General features: G+C 44.0%; 1 protein-coding gene across 1 annotated transcript in view; it reads right to left on the reverse strand.

Annotated features, from left to right (window-relative positions):
* Positions 1 to 16,792, reverse strand: part of OSTF1 (osteoclast stimulating factor 1) — a 76,124-nt gene extending 59,332 nt beyond the window's left edge. Inside the window, exons 1-2 of the mRNA XM_030193727.1 lie at positions 16,686 to 16,792; positions 6,993 to 7,139 (exon numbers count right to left, since the gene is read on the reverse strand). Coding sequence (XP_030049587.1) covers positions 6,993 to 7,026 — 34 coding nt within the window. The 5' untranslated portion in view covers positions 7,027 to 7,139; positions 16,686 to 16,792. The remainder of the gene's footprint in view (positions 1 to 6,992; positions 7,140 to 16,685) is intronic.
* Between the last annotated feature and the right edge of the window lie 244 nt (positions 16,793 to 17,036).

Below are 17,036 nucleotides of genomic sequence, written 5' to 3' on the forward strand. Positions count from 1 at the left end.
TCGCTTTTTTTTTAAAGCTGTTTCAGCAGTTAATGGAGCTTCACAATTTGACTAGCTACCATTCACAGCTGAAGCCATCCCCAGCTTCCAGCACTGAGACGCTACTTCCCCTTTCCTCTGGGGCTGACTAGATAATGGTACAGGGGAAAAAAAAGAAGTGGAAGCTAAAGCCAGTGCCAATCATCCCTGTCCAAGTCTCCCCCCTCCCCTACCGGGTTAGCTTTATTTCCAAATGCATTCTCTTTTGTTTATTGAGAAATGCTTTGTCCTTCAAGCATGCGATTCTTCTCCTCATCCACTTTCCCCTTTCAGTCCTGAGCCTGAGTAGAGAGGCAGGGTAGAAGGGAAAAAAAACAGAAAGAGAATGGGGGCCACCAATGGCCCCTGGCCCTTGCATGGAAGAACAATGCCTTAGAGGAAGTAGAGATTAGAAACTCTTTTCTTCATTTTTTTCCTGTTTGGAAATGGACCAGTTCAGTTGAAATCTCAGTGAGGTCAGAACATATTCACAAGGATTATATATATCACGACAAGATTTCTACACAGATATTGAAGCATATTCCATAACAATGTGCATAATTTAGGGGCTCTTTTACAGAGTGGTGATAAGCCCAGCACGGGCTTACTGCTCGCTCTTCCGGGACTATCGCCGACCCACGTGGCCGTCAGCAATAGTCCTGTCCAATAACGCATCATTTCCTGGGGAAAAAGAAAATCCCCCAGAAATGGCTTGCACACCGGTAACCCAGAGCTAATCTGGCATCACCGCACACTGCCCGGTTACCACCAGGTTAGCGCAGGAGCCCTTATCTCCACCTCAATGGGTAGCGGTAAGGGCTCTCCACCACATGGCCATGCGGTAAGAGTTCTCTTACCACATGGCCATGTGTGTCTGGGGGATTTTTTACCTGCTGCAATAAAAAGGGCCCTGGCACGCGGGAAAATGGCCCCTTAATTAGTGGAGGAGTGGCCTACTGGTTAGGGTGGTGGACTTTGGTCCTGGGGAACTGAGGAACTGAGTTTGATTCCCACTGCAGGCACAGGCAGCTCCTTGTGACTCTGGGCAAGTCACTTAACCCTCCATTGCCCCATGTAAGCCGCATTGAGCCTGCCATGAGTGGGAAAGCGCGGGATACAAATGTAACAAAAAAAAATATGTGCTAATAATTGGATGTTAACCAATTATCAGCACTAATTGGCATTAATTAGGAATTATGCTCATTACTTGCTAAACGTATTTTCTAATATGGTGCATGTAAATATATGTTGCATAGTTGAAAAATGGGTGTGGTTATGGGCATGGAATGGGTGGGTCACGGGTGCTTGTAAAATCTATGTGCATTGTTATAGAATGCACCTGCTCCACACCTAATTTAGGCATTGGGATTTACAGCAGGTTTTACTTGGCGTAATTGACCGCGACTACATTTAGTCGCATGGATTGACGCTCAGCGTATTCTACAAGGCTTATTCTATAAAGAATGCCTAAATTAATGCCTACTTTATAGAATACACCTAAGCAAATTTCATTTCAGCGCTGTACTTTTAGGAGGTATATAGAATCTAGTCCATTATGTCGATCATTTTTTAAAGTCATCACATAATCATTTGACATAACCAAAAAATTAAAAGCCACAAAGCAGCAGATGTGAGGCAAATTTAAAAAAAAAAATACAGTGGTAGATGCATTGACTGAGACTGCAGTAAAGAAATATAAAAGGAGTTTTCCAGGAATTGGGAGGGCCAGGAGACAGAGAAATGGGCTAATCAACATATTTATAAATGACTTGGAAACAGAAATAATGAGCAAGGCGATCAAATTTGCTGATGACACAAATTATTCAAAATTGTTAAATTGCAAGAGGATTGAAAGTAAGCCTACCATGCCTTAGTAAAAGGGTCCCTAAATTCCACACATCCCCTATGTGCTCCATGGCACTTAATGCACACTAATTCGTTAGCGCACCTTAGTATAAGCACCCTATAGAATCTGATAAAATTACAATTTACAGTTTAACAAACTTGATATACCAGCTATCAAATAAAAGGTTCCGGTGGTTTACAGCATAAAAAAACTGAAAGCAAGAAAAGAGCTCCATTACATATTGGAAAGCACCCACAATCAAAATCCACACACCCAAGAACCTCAGATACAGATATTGGCTACAACAATGTGATTCCATCTTTAATTAATACTAGAAATGCATGGCCAATTAAACAGACATACAGATGTGTCTCCACACATATTTCAGGAGTTCAAGAATCATGTTAATGATCTAGTTACACTATGAGGCTTATTTTCAAAGCACTTAGCCTCCCAAAGTTCCATAGAAACCTATGGAACTTAGCCTCCCAAAGTGCTTTGAAAATATGCCTCAATGCATCCTTAGGAAGAGTATTATTTGGATTATGCAATGCTCCTGCTAGTTTTCAATGTCTCATGCAAACTGTATTTAGTGAAGCTGTGTTTTGAGATCTAATGTCTAAATGACATACTAATATTTTCCACTTGATTTGAGGACCACCTGTAAAGACTGGAAGCAGTATTTCAGAAGCTGTAGAAAATGGCCTTAAGCTTAAACCCAATATAAGCAAAGTTTACTGTACAACAAAGTACCACTTCTAGGGCAGTAGATTCTGGCCAAAGAAAACCTTTAACAGGTTGGGGCCTGTTCCAAAAACTACTTAAAGAAGGTTAAAAGATTGCTAGTATTCACCGGTTATTACTGAAAGCTTGTTATCTGATTTACATAAATTTCTGCTCTGCTCCACAGACTAACCAGAAAGTCAAAGAAAAATGATAATCCATTTTATTTGAATGAAATGAAGAATATCAAAGGGCATCTGACAATTGGATCTAGAACTTAGAACAGCTCCAGGTCTAGGATTTCCACTATTTAATCTTCTGTTTATTTTAACTATGGATGCTAGTTCACGAGGACTAGGTGAAGTTCTTAACCGAGGCCTAGAAGGTAATGATGATAATAATAAACATACTAACCAAGGACTACGGTACTCAAAGAAAACAAATTAGTTCATTTAAAATTAGGGCTATTGGCTTTAAAGTGAGAAGCAACTGAAAAGTTTAGGGGTCCTTTTACTAAGGTACGAAGAAAAATGACCTGTGCTGGTGTAGACGTGTGTATTGGACGTGTGCCGGTCCATTTTTCAGTGCACTTGCAAAAAAGGCCTTTTTTGGGGGGGCCAAAAATGGTCGTGTGGCAAAATTAAAATTGGCGTGCTTTCATTGTCCATTTTTGGGCCTGAGACCTTACCGCCACCTGTTGACCTAGTGGTAAGGTCTCACACATTAACCGGGCAGTAATGGTCTACACGTGTACAATGCTAATTACTGCTCAGTTAGCGCCGTGCGCCGGAAAATTTCTGGCACGCTTAGTAAAAAATGAAATTACTGCCCGAGCCACTCAGTAGCCGGGCGGTAGTTCAAAACTGATGCGTGTAGAACATGACTTAGTAAAAGGGCCCCTCAAGAAATACTTTTAGGCATATTTTCAAAGCACTTAGCCTTCCAAAGTTCCATAGAAACCTATAGAACTTTGGAAGGCTAAGTGCTTTGAAAATGAGCCCCTTAGGGCCCTGTTTACTATGCTGCGCTGTAGGCACACTAGCTTTTTAGTGCACGCTAATAATAAAGACACCCATTATATTCCTACGTGTGTCTCTATCATTAGCAGGTGCTAATTTTTAACACACGCTAAAAAGTTAGCGCGCCTACAGAGTGGCTTAGTAAACAGGGCCATTAATGTAGAGGTATCAAAGATCTACTGTACGTACAGATCAAAACCCTTTGCAATATTTGGACACTGAAAATGTGGAACAGAAAGTATAGCTCAACTCTGAGCTGAATTTTGAAGTCTGTTATAAATCAATTCATGCAAATGTAAATGCAAATACATTGTCTAGAATAACTTCTATTATTAGAGACCACTGAAGAGACAGATTTACTTAAAATTTGAACCAAAAGAAGTTTGAGACTACGGAAATAGGAGAAGGAAAACCTCAAATTTACATCTAATCTAGCACTTACTAAGGTCCAAGGAAGTACAAGATTGAAAAATACAAAAAAATATAAATAATACAGCTAACAGAATCAAATAATATCCATTAAACAGAATTTACAAGTAAACATTCATTAAGTAGAAAAGTAATGATGAATATGAATTTTCAGTTCTTAATTTAATCAGCAAGGAGTTCCAATGAAAAGGAGCCTGAAAAGAATATGATCATTCATAGTTTCTCTGTTAATACAAAGCTTATCAGAGGTAAAACCTATCCAATTATTCTCTAGAAAATCTGAATACACAGTTTGAAGATGAAGCATTGAAAGATGTTACTGCAACTACAAAAACTAAACAATAACCAAACCTAGAAGATTGGGTCCACAGTTTCTTTGTTGGACAGACCAAAAAGGCTGGTGCTAGTAAAGAATTTGTTAGATTATGTTGGGAAATCAGAGACTCCAGAGATTATCAAAAAGATACAACTTGCCATTGTGTTGCAGCAAAAGAAAATTTTCTTGGCAAAACATGAGTATAGTGGTCATTATGGTATGTGTGAGGAAGTCTATGGGATGCTGTCACTTCCCTGTAAGGATACTCCCTCACAGTGTCAGAGTCACCTTAAAACCCATAGTCCCACCCAAAGGGAAAGTGACATAGGAAGGGTGGAGCCAGGAGGGCATGGTCCAGGAAGTATAAAAGCCATAGAACAGCTAGGTTAAGGAAGTTGTTAATATGGAACATATGGGCCATGCTGGACATGGACCTTAGAGAACCACAACACAGGCTTTCAACTGTAGCCTGCTTCATTGTGTATTGAGCTAGGCCACAATAAAAGGTCAAAAGTACAGTCACTGTACTAAGATGCTTGTGTGACAGATGTTCTCCTAAGAGCTTGCAACAACAAGCTGATTAGGAAGTGAATGCAGTTTGCTAAGGAACAGAAATATGATTGCACTGTAAAATGGTTTATAGCCTTGCTGATTTTAGGTGAATTTTTGGGTAACTAGCTAATGTAGAATGTCTTATAAATTACTGAAAGAAGGAGAGACAGACACAGAAGGCTATTTTAATATGAGAATAAGTATTTTATTGAACTTACCAAACAAGGGTACACTGGTATGTGATATTTCAGATTAGATGGTACAGCAAATCAGTATAAATCAATCAGAATAGTTCATAAGCGATTCTCATATGACAGTGGTAAAACCAGGCCGCAATGAGCGTTCTTTCCCTAGGCATTACTTCTCTAACTATTAATGATTACAGCTGTCAGTTTTATACCCTTTTAATCACATGCTCTTACGTCAAAGATACATATGTCACTTATTTCAACTGCAATTAGTAAGTATTCATTATGACAGCATTAATGAATTTCCATAGTCTCAGCACGTATTAATATTGAAACTTACTTAATCTTACTTTTACAGTAATTTTGTCTATCCTAATTACCACAAAGGTCATTCACACTTACAACATATTTTTCCAGAAACCATAATTCCTCTGAAACTTCTTATCACCTGTCTAGCTACCCAACATAATCTAACAAATTCTTTACTAGCACCAGCCTTTTTGGTCTGTCCAACAAAGAAACAGCAGAAAGATCCAACTGTATCAAAATCCCCAACCTTCTAAGTAAATGTATTTCATGGAGAAGAGCAGTTAAAGTCTCTGTAATAATGGAGAAATGAAAACCAAATAGCACTGGGTTCAACAAATCCAAAAGAACAACTATAGCTTCAAACAGCTTAGCCAAGACAGATTATTAGATTGCTCTAACTATACTGTAGATCTATCAAAGCAAATTTCCGAAAACAGCTTGGCCAGACTCTTATTCCCTACCTTGCTGTTCGGCTTTGGACAAGAGATTGAATATTAACAGAACAATCTCATCAGGGGGACTAATTACAAAATCTGGACAAGCTCCCTTTACAATTCAACAAATGCTTAAATCCAACCAAGGAAATAAGGTAAAAATGATCCCACTCACAATTAGTTTCAACAGCCTCCAGAGTTTGGCTATTCCCCCCCAATGGATTCTGAATCCCAGTCAGATCATACTCGCTATTGATATTTTACAGGATATAGATCATGAAGCTTTCTAATCTTAGACGGAAAAACAATCTTCCATGCAGAAGCATTGATATACATGATCTATCACTATCAAGATCATCTACTTTTGGACAGGTTGAACCTTAGTACAAAGACTAGACTCATTTTCACCACTGTCAAAACAGAATAATTTTAACTCCGCATCTAAAACAATTCAAACCCTGCTAAAAAGAAAAATATATATGCATTTGTGGTTTTGCTGCATGTTGGTTGTGTTACTGTGTTTTGTTAATGGAGATGTAGGTGTCCTCTGGTTGTTTTTAGTGTTAATTCTGAAGTCTTGTTAGTCTAGCACTATAAAAACAGAATATAATTACTGAAATACATATGATTTCAAGCACTTTCCTGCAAAACAGCAAATGTATTCAGTAATGAATTACCATAATGGGTAACAGTGAGAAGTTCCCAAAGGGAAATAGTAACCATTACATCATTCAAATCACCAATTCCCAAATACTGCATATCACTTAGCGGCCTTAATTTTTTTTTTATATATATTAGGCACATACTTCCCCTCATGTCTTCAACAAAACCAACCCTGCTGCAATTAGCAACCAGCCAGCTGTAATGCAGACATTTACAGGGACCCATTTTGAGGAACCTAAAGGGAACCCTTTGAGGCTCATCATTTGCAGGTTTTGAGCTGGTAGCCCTTTTCAGTCTTTGCCAGCCTTGGTGGGTTAATGTGCTTGGGATAGCTTCCATAAGAACCAGTTGCTCAACCAGCACCTGTATTAAAAGATAATCCCGGCTCGGGCTGACAGCTCCCATGGACAAATCCTGCTCCCCTTCCCAGCAGTGCTGCAGTATCAGGAAGCCTCCCTGCCCCCCACAGCTCCCCCAACCTCAACCCTCCTTTACCTGGCTTGGCTGGTTTAGGTGGCAGCTTGGACATTTTGTTCACTTTGGGTTGCAGGAAGCAGAAACAGAGAGAGAGATATCTGTTTTTTTATTCTTCTGCTCCTTTCTGGGTAGAAGTTTCCTTTTTGATTTTCTTTTGCAAGAGCACTGCAGGACAAAAATGACAAAAAAAAGTTTGAACAATGGCTGAAAGGAAGAGGAAATGCATGTACAAAGGGTGAAGCTGGGCTTGAATGAAGAAGTTAGCAAGAGGTTGCAGACCATTGGGAAGGAATGGTGAGCCCTGTCCAGCATGCATTTGCATGCTAGCAGGCCCCCTATACCCCCCCAATGCAGCCCCCCCCCCCACAGAAGGAACCCCAACCCTCCCCCCACCCTGGAAGACCTCCAGTCCCACCAACCCCCTGGGGGGGGGGGGTTGGAGATCCGATGAGTCTCCAGCCCCCCTGACCCCCCGCATCCCATCCAAGAAAAGCCCTGATGGCCCAGTGAGCCATGAATCAAGACCCCTAACCTAGTGGTCTAGTGTCTCTCTTCCCCGCCCCCCCCCTCATATCTTTGTTGGAGGAGGGAGATAGACTCCCTCCTCCTCCAGCAGCACCACCATGAAAATGGGATGCGCTGGACAGGGCTTCACATCAAGCCCCACCCAGCGCATCCCAGGATGCACTGGGCAGGGCTGGGCGCCGCCATTTGAGGCAGCACTGCTGGAAGAGGAGGGAGTCTACCTTCCTCTTCCAACAAAGATATAGAGGGCGGGGAAGAGGGTCGCTAGACCACCAGGTCAGGGGGGCTTGATTAGCGGCCCACTGGGCCACCAGGGCTTTTCTTGAAGGGATGCTGGGAGGTTATGGGGGCTGAAGACACAGCGGATCTCCAGCCCCCTCCCCCCGAATTTGTGTCAGGGGGGGGGGGACTGGAGGTCCCCCGGACCTCCATCCCCCGTGTCTCTGGCTCAGGGTGGGGATTCAGTGAGGGCACTAGGCCACCAGGACCACGCTGTTTGAGGTCTGTTGGTTCCACGGACCTCTGGCCCATGTTTGACAGGTCTGGGCTTTTGACAGTCCAGACATGTCAAACAAGTGCTGGAATCCTCCCGTACTTCACCCTATGAACAAAGATAATAGCATGCATACATTTGCATGCTATTATCTCTGATCATGGGGGGGCTAGAAAGAAGGCAGAGAGATGCTGGATCCACGGGTGGGGGTTTGGAGGGAAGGAAGAGAGGTGTTGGACTTGCAGGGGCTAGGGCTGGAGGGAAGGCAGAGAGGTACAGGACTTGTGGCGGGGGATAGAGGGAAGGGAGAAAAGTGTTGGACCTACAGGGAGGAAGGGAGGGGAAGGGAAGGAGAGATACTGAACCAAACCATGAAGCATGAGGGAGTCAAATACTGAACACACCACAGAAGGGAGAAAAGGAGGGCAGATGAGCCAGATGCCGGGGGGGGGGGGGGGGAGAGAAGAGAGAGAAGCTAGGTGGAATGGGGTGGGGTCAGAGAGGAGACACATTGGTGTGGGGGAGGAAGAGGGGGTAGAAACTGGATACAGGGAGGTATACAGAAACAGAGGGGAGATGATGAAGATGGAGGAGAGCATAGGGAGATGCTGCATGGGATGGTATAGACACAAAGGGGCAATGCCAGAGACAGAAGGGAGTACATGGATACAGAGGGAAGATGTTAGACATTGGGGAGAATAGGAACACAGAGTAGTGAGAGTGGTCACAGGGGGAAGAGGATAGGAGAAAGAAACTTAGAGTGGTGATGATGGATGTGGGGATATGGACACAGGGGAGATGCTGGATAGGAAAGTACAGGGGCACAGAAAAGGGAGATACTGAACATAAGGAAACAGAGATGGAAGATGGATAGTGAACATGGGGAGAGAAAAAATATCAAATGGAAAGGAGACCCTGGAAAGTGAGTTCAGAAGACACAGAGAAACAGAAACCAGAGCCTAGGACCAACATGATTTGAAAAACAAAATGACCAGAAAATATAATTTTATTTTCTATTTTATTATTAGAATATGTCAGATTTGAAATGCCTATCCTGCCAGAGCTGGTGTTAGACAGAGCAGAAATTTGGGAGAGGACCCCAAAGTCCATTAGCAGGCTGTGCCTTCTTCAGCTTCCAGCAGACTTAGGGCTCTCTCTGGCCAGGGGAGCAGTTGCCCTAGTTGCTCTCCCCTAACACCATCCTTGCCATGTGCAGTCATTATATTTTACACAGTATAGAAGGAAATGCATCTCTTTCTATTTCTTTGGTGTTGTACTACATGCAAGGTGTGACTTCTTGAGATTTTGGATTAATTTATGTTTATTGTTTGTGGTCAGCTATTCTGTATTTATCATTTGTGTTCTGTGTATGTGACCAAGGTATTCGGTTAGCATGTATTTTCTACATTGCATTCTGTAGTAATTTGGCTTGTTCATTTTTCCCAATAGTGGAGGAGTATCCTAATGGCTAGTGCAGCAGACTTTGATCCTAGTGAACTGGGTTCGATTCCCACTGTAGCATCTTATGACTCTGGGCAAGTCACTTAACTCTCCATTGCCCCAGGTACAAAATAAATACCTAATATGTAAACTGCTTCAATTGTAAACACAGAAAGGCGGTATATCAAGTCTCATCCCCTTTTCCCGGGGGGAGGGGTGACAGGGGTTTTGTTGATCCATGTTCTGTATTATTCTTTGCGATTTGAAAAATGACACATACAGAATATTGTTCTTTTTATACTTTAATAAAAAGATTTAAATATAAAATTATAACTTTTCATGGCTTGTGCAGATGGGATCAGACTGAGCTTGCAGGGACAGGAAGGGAAGGGATGGGACGGGGATCAACTTTGTCGCTGTGAGCAGTATATCTCACCAGCATTTGTCAAACTAATTGATTTTTTGATAGGTGACATGCCCACTTCTGGATTCTTAGCCAATCAGAAACGAGGACATGCCCAAGCCATGCCCACGCTCCACCCAATTCGCATCTGCCCCCTTAGATGACATCACTGGATGTGCTATCATAGCTGTGCCCAAGCCCCATTCCTTTTGCATAACCATGCCCCTTGCCCTGCCTTATGTGTGTATCCCCACACCAAACCATACCCCATTGGTGATGTCACTGGAAGTGCTATCATAGCCAAGCCCCTTTTTTCAAGATGGCAGCTACTACTGGACACATCACATCTCTTCCAGTTTCCACTACTAGCCACCATCTTGGATGGGGGTCACATGAAGGCAAGTGATGTCAAATGACACCCCCCCCCCCCCCGACATATCTCCCTACAGCTGTGGAGGAATGTGTATAGTTTAATCTTTTTTCTCAAAGGAAAGAAAATGCCCTCAGAATTTTCCTTTCAAAAGGCAGCAGACATTAAGCCGTTTTAAGATTAACTTTCACAAGAAACCATGGGGGGGGGGGGGGAGTCTGACCCATCAGGCTGTCAACACATGCTGGTAAGGGAGAGATGGGTACGAAGTCAAGCCTCTGTGGAGCACAATGGAAAATGCACCACAACCTCTTAAGGCTGCAAAGGTGAAAGGACCGAGAAAGTGTGTGTTTGTGTGGTGGGGCTCTCCAGATGGCATCCTAGGCCCTACATACAGCGGTTGAGAAAACTGATCAGTCACAGGCTCTTCCAGCACCTCTATACCCAGAGCCAGGTTGTCTAGGAAGGGTCTGCCCACAAAATGTTTCTCCACAACAGGCAGCACCATCACCACCAGCTGCCTCACCAATAAGATACTACCTTGAGAAGACCCAGTCATAGCAGACCTGACCATGACCTCAGGTGGATCTCCACCAACATTTGTGTGCCTATATGGTGACAGAACAAAAGTACCATGGATTCTGCTGCAAAGCACTCTGGACTTTACACTGCAGCATAGCTCTGCTTACAACAGTGAGCTTCAATACAACCAAATCACAGACTACTTCCACAGTATGCAGATATTTGCATATAGCAGTAATAAACATGAACTGAAACTATTAACATGCCTGCAGAGACACAAACATCGCTATTTGTCATTACTCCTGCCTCAGTCTTTAATGGGCATCTGGTCCTTGTGCTACCATCCACAGCAACACCCTAAGACTCACAGGTTCTATGGAGCTCTAAACTTCTCACCTTAGAGGCCAACCAAACCAGAGGACAGAGATAGGCTAAATGAACCCTTGGGTTTAGCTAACTTCTCCACCTTCCAGGACTTCTCATGTGGCATCTGGCTAAAAACTGTTGAGAAGTCAGCTAGACTCAAGGGCTCATCAAGCCTAGCTCTATCCTCCATATTGACTGCATGAAGCCCCTCCCACAGAATCTTGCAAGCATGAGGGTCACCTAGATCCAGAGGGAAGACAGTTGAGCAATTCCTAAACTCTTGCCTTGCTCCTTACTGCATCTGTAAAGGGGGCACTATCCATGTCTAGTAAACATACAATCTGCTTCTTGAAATGGCTCCTTTTCTCAAAGCCATAGAAGAGATGCTAGCCTCAGTCATCTCCTGCAGAAAATGAATTCATGACCTTGCAAAGGCCCCTTAGCCTCGCTGCTCCTTGAATACACAGAGAGCATACTTCCTCTCCTTGTACTGTAAGATTAAAGCCTCATCTTAGGTGCCCAAGAGATGGGCCTCAAGATCAAGTGCTTCCCCTGAAAGCTGCCTGATCATGCGATACCTCTACTGATGTGCCTAATGTACATAATACCCAGAGATTGGGATGTTCCTCACTACTCTCAGAACGACAGGGCCTTCTGAATGGATCAGTCCACCCAAAACTTCTGAACTACTGCAACAAACCTTTCTTCTTCAATAAGGGAGTTGTTGAGGATTGTGCCAGTCACTGTCATTTCATCATCACTGACAGAGATTGTTGCATTACACAGTGGTTAAAATACAACAATTCAGGCCAGGAATGGGAGATGTTTTTCTGCACCACCAAAACGTAGGTGTAAGCAGCAACCTTCCCTGGATGCTATCCACACCAAACATTAGAGTGCAAAGCTCCTCTAGATATTCAACAAGGGGTGGGTGTCCCAGCTACACCAGTTGAGAGCCTCAAAGATGCAAATGAAGTTGCTTGAGATCCAGAGTCTTCAGTTAGCTCAGTGAAAGAAACCTAGCTAGCCTCCTACAGGGGCACACAGGTTGACCAAATTCTCTGTGCAATTTCCTGCTCTCTCTCTCCCTACTCTACTTAGAAAAATGACAAGATATTTAAGTTTCCGAAAGAATATGAAGACTTACTTACTTTAAAAATTGGATTGTTAATTTCTCTGGGGTTTTCTATTCTCTTATTATAACCTGCTTTGAACTATTGTGTTGAGAGTTGGTGGGCTATAAGATCCATATCACATCACAAACTTGCCCTAAAAATAGTATCTAGTTCAGCACCATGGATAGGGCATCCAGAGCCCCTGCTTGCAGGTCAGACTGAGCAAAGTGACCACCTTGCTAAATCCTTGTGTGAATTAAGGAAGACATTGGTGTCCCACTCCAGAAGCTGCTGGAGTGCAAATGTAATTTTTTATTTTTTTATTTTTTTTTTTTTTTGGGGGGGGGGGTTCCAGACTGACAAAAGAAAAAGGAACCTATGGTTCAAACAGATAAAAATTTAAATATTTACATTGCAAATGGTTGTCGAGGTCCTTAACTCCAATATTTAATAAGAATTAATGAGAACACAAGACGAATGAAGTGTAAAATACATATTAATAAAGCAAGTAAAATACAATAAGTGGAAACTGAAGTATATTGAATTTAGTAATAGCAAATTTCTTCATGTAATTGGGTTTATCTAATTGATTTAAGTTTATTTCAAGTTTGCACTGTATTGATTTACAATCCCTCTTCTCCTCCTCATTAAAGTAGGAAGGCTAAATCTGAGTAATGATACTGACTAGCCATGGTAGTGATGGGGGAATACCCTATCCACCTCTAAGTCTTCAGTAAGCGCACTCTCCTCTACCTCTTGAGCAAGGGTACCTCCCCTGACTGTGACTCTAGGTGTCCTTCAGATACTGAGGAGCCCTATCAACTTTCTCTTCAGGGCCTTAGGTCCCCATAAACCCCCTTTCTAAAGGGTTGGGAAAGAGGGAGAGGAGCTCCTCATGACTCCCAACCTGATCTAATAGGGCATGGTACCAGTGATCTGTCCCTTTTCACTATGACCTCCACGGACTCTGCTGCTTCCACAACTGGTAGCAGACTCAGGGGAGGGAAGTGTATCCCCAAGCAACATCTTGGCTAGAGTTGGGAAGATGGGGGATTGCTAAAAGCAGCACAGAGGTGGGAGGACCAGCTCAATGTTCCACCTCTCTGAACAGGCATCTCCTGACTCCAAGGTACGGACAGGACTAGCCACTCCTCTATTTACCCAAGGTACCAGCTTGGGTTCCCTTTGCTGTTCCTCATCTCTTGACCTCTCCTGCCAGCGAGGTAAAATCTTCAAATGGGTGGAGTCTTCCCCTTTCTATTTGCCCAAATTGACAAGGGAGGGGTCAGAGATGGGAGAGAGGGGGTACCCATGCCTTGTGCCTCTCCCTACACTCTACTGAGATAATGGGTGCCTCAGAAGGCTCATTTAAGGTGATGGGCAAGGTGGCATCACCATGTGGCTGCCTCAGGGACTGATACAGAAAGTTACTGTGAGCACAAGTGTGCTGTTACCATGAGGTGTACGCACGTGCTAATGGGCACAAAATGCAGAAAGGGGTTCAACATAGGAGCCAGCTTGCACAGTACATGAGTGCACAGTATATTAAAATGCAAGGTAATTAGGTCATTAGGTATTCTGCCACAATGAACATAGGTAAACAAGGGATTTTAAAATGTGCACAATGCAACAAAATCACTGTCAGGTCTGAGGCAACAAAGAAGGATTAGTTAAGAGGATTTTATGCCAATTTTTGGGATTTACTGCTATTTTTTTCAGCAATCATAGCAAAAACCTGTAAAGTAACAGTTGTTTTTGTGAAAGTAGCAGTACACATTTGCACATAAATATTAGCCTTGTGAAAACTTTATAGGCAAAAAACTTTTGTGAGGCTAATAATTTATGTGCATTAACATGGCCGATGCACTTACACTTTCATTCTCTTCAGACATGTGTGCATAGTGAAGCTGCCCCTATTACAGGAACCTGCACGTATCTGACAGGCTTGCCCTAATTAGCAGACAAGTTCTACGCACTTTCAATTTGCATCTTATTAGCTTATTGCATTGCCATAGAATATTTTCTACCAAATTTTGCAACAAAAGCCACACGCTCAGCCATCGGCTCCTCTGCATGATTTTCTGCATGCACCTCTTAACATTTCCCAGTGATGGTAGCTACCTACTTCAAGGTACTGACGCTGAAGGATGAGGGAGAAAAGAAGGAAGAATTGGGGCTAAACTGGCCCTTTTGCTTGCTTCCATTCTGGGGTACCTACATACCTTGTGGCTTTGATATTGCATGCCTTGGGGGTGACCAAGATGACACTAGGTCTCTTCTGGACAGAACAGGAGGTGTGTACTCCCTTCTCTGAGCAGAGTGCCATGTCGCAGAGTGCAACCAGGAAAACAGGAATAGTTAGGGAAACTCACTTGGAGGGGCATAATCGAACGGGGCCGGCCATCTTTCGTTTTGATAATACAGTCAGAGTCGGCCAAATCTCAACATTCGGCTTTAGAGATGGTCGGCATTGGTTTTCAGCGATAATGGAAACTAATGGCGGCCATCTCAAACCCAGCCAAATCCAAGGCATTTGGTCATGGGAGGAGCCAGCATTTGTAGTGCACTGGTCCTCCTCACATGCCAGGACAGCAACCGGGCACCCTAGGGGGCACTGCAGTGGACTTCAAAAATTGCTCCCAGGTGCATACCTCCCTTACCTTGTATGCTGAGCCCCCCAAAACCCACTCCCCACAACTGTACACCACTACCATAGCCCTTAGGGATGAAGGGGGGCACCTACATGTGGGTACAGTGGGTTTTGGGGGGGGGTTGGAGGGCTCCCATTTACCACAAGTGTAACAGGTAGGGGGGAATGGGCCTGGGTCTGTCTGCCTGAAGTGCACTGCACCCACTAAAAACTGCTCCTGGGACCTGCATACTGCTGTCATGGAGCTGGGTATGATATTTGAGGCTGGCATAGAGGCTGGCAAAAAAATGATTTTAAATTTTTTTGGGGGGGTGGGAGGGGTTGGTGACCACTGGGGGAGTAAGGGGAGGTGTTCCCCGATTCCCTCCGGTGGTCATCTGATCATTTGGGACACTTTCTGGAGGCTTGGTCCTAAAAATAAATGGACCAAGTGAAGCCGACCAAATGCTCGTCAGAGCTGGCCTTCTTTTTTCCATTATCGGCCGAAGCTGGCCATCTCGTAACCACGCCCCCGTCCCGCCTTCTATATCCTGCCAACATGCCCCCTTTAACTTTGGCCGGCTCTGCGACGGAAAGCAGTTGGAGCCGGCCAAAATCGGCTTTTGATTGTACCGATTTGGCCAGGTTCAGAAGATGGCCCGCCATCTCCCAATTTGTGTTGGGAGATAGCCAACCATCTCCTTCGAAAATAAGCAGGTTGCTGTCTCTAAGGTAGCCGCATGATCCCACTGGACGTTTTTACCAAATGCCTTCATGGGGAGCAGAAAAAAGTAAGGGGGAATCTTACACTATAATGTGGCCAATGAAAGCTGAAACTCCAGACTCTGAACATAAGAATGAAAACTATAAACCCCTCCCTGGGAATCTCTCCTCGTGTAGGAAAGGGAGGACACAAACTAGTGTCTGACAGGCACTTCAAATACAAAAGAGAAAAAAAAAACCCTCACACGGGCGTTTTCCGATACGTGGGGGAAAGAGTTGTAAGAGAAAGAAAAAAACCAAAGCCAATACCGAGCTGCCAAAATGAAGGGAGAAGGGGAAACAAGTAACCAGAACTAGATCCAAGCGATACCATCTTAAATCGGATCCGTGAATTGGTGGGTCGTCCCGATGTGCTTTCTCCTATAGCAATGAAACCGTCCGACACGCTTGCGAACAGGGAAGAAGGGAGTAGAGCGCATCACCCTGTAGGAGAAGCAAGCCCCGGCGGTGCTCGTGTGTAGCCTCTTACAGGTTTCTCTTGCATAGTGAAGAAGTCAAGTGAGATCCATTGAATCCGGAGGCGATCTCTCTAACCCCCGGATCTGAGCAATAGAAAGAAAGAGGAACTACACAGAGAAGTCTGCATAGTCAAGTCAAAAAGAAGAAAAAAAGCTGCAGGTGTGACAGAGCGCCCTTGCAAACAACAAGAGCAGTAAGTCTGTGCAGCCAAAATTTGAAAAAAAAAAAACTGCAAGCAGGTTCGGCGGATCACATTTAAGGTGGCAGTGACGGCTCCGTAGGATCCGGCTTTTACCTATTTCCGGAGCGATCGGACAGCCTACTTCGCACCTCCGAGGAAAAAGGAGGAAGCTCGGAGCAGCTTCAACGCTCGGATAACATAAAATACAGTCACCTGGGGTGACTATTAAGATGGTCTATCGGGATGAAGGGGGGAGTGAAAAATAAAAGGAAATGAAAAGGAGCTGAGACTGTCACTCGCTGCAGTCATTCACATATTGAACAGAGAGGGAAAGGACCAAACCTGCAAATAAACAGAAGACGGACGCCCACCACCCTGACCCCCCTAGGAAGAAAAAGCCAAGTGCAAAACAGTGTGACGCTTACCTTATCCTCACAGCTGATGTCTCCTCTCTCCCGAGCAAGCATGGAGGGGTGGCCGAGCTTCCTGGACTAGAGAGCTCCGACACACCCTTCCCGTACTGCCTGCAGGAGGAGGGACCTGCTGGGGGATAGAGGAGAAGCACAAAACGGAGTGGGAGGCGAAAGGGACAAACTAAAGGGAAAGCGAACAAGCCCTGAAGTGAAAGAGAGTAAGTGGGTAACAAACAGAACTTTGTCCTCAGTTTAGCTCCTCTGAGCTGTCTCTGGTGAAAAACACTGAACCGAGGGCTACCAAAAGGCAGCAGCACCACCGATGGATTCGCCCGTTCAAGCACACTTACAACCACTCGGAAA

Source organism: Microcaecilia unicolor, chromosome 2 (assembly GCF_901765095.1).
Source record: "Microcaecilia unicolor chromosome 2, aMicUni1.1, whole genome shotgun sequence".
NCBI lineage: Eukaryota > Metazoa > Chordata > Amphibia > Gymnophiona > Siphonopidae > Microcaecilia > Microcaecilia unicolor.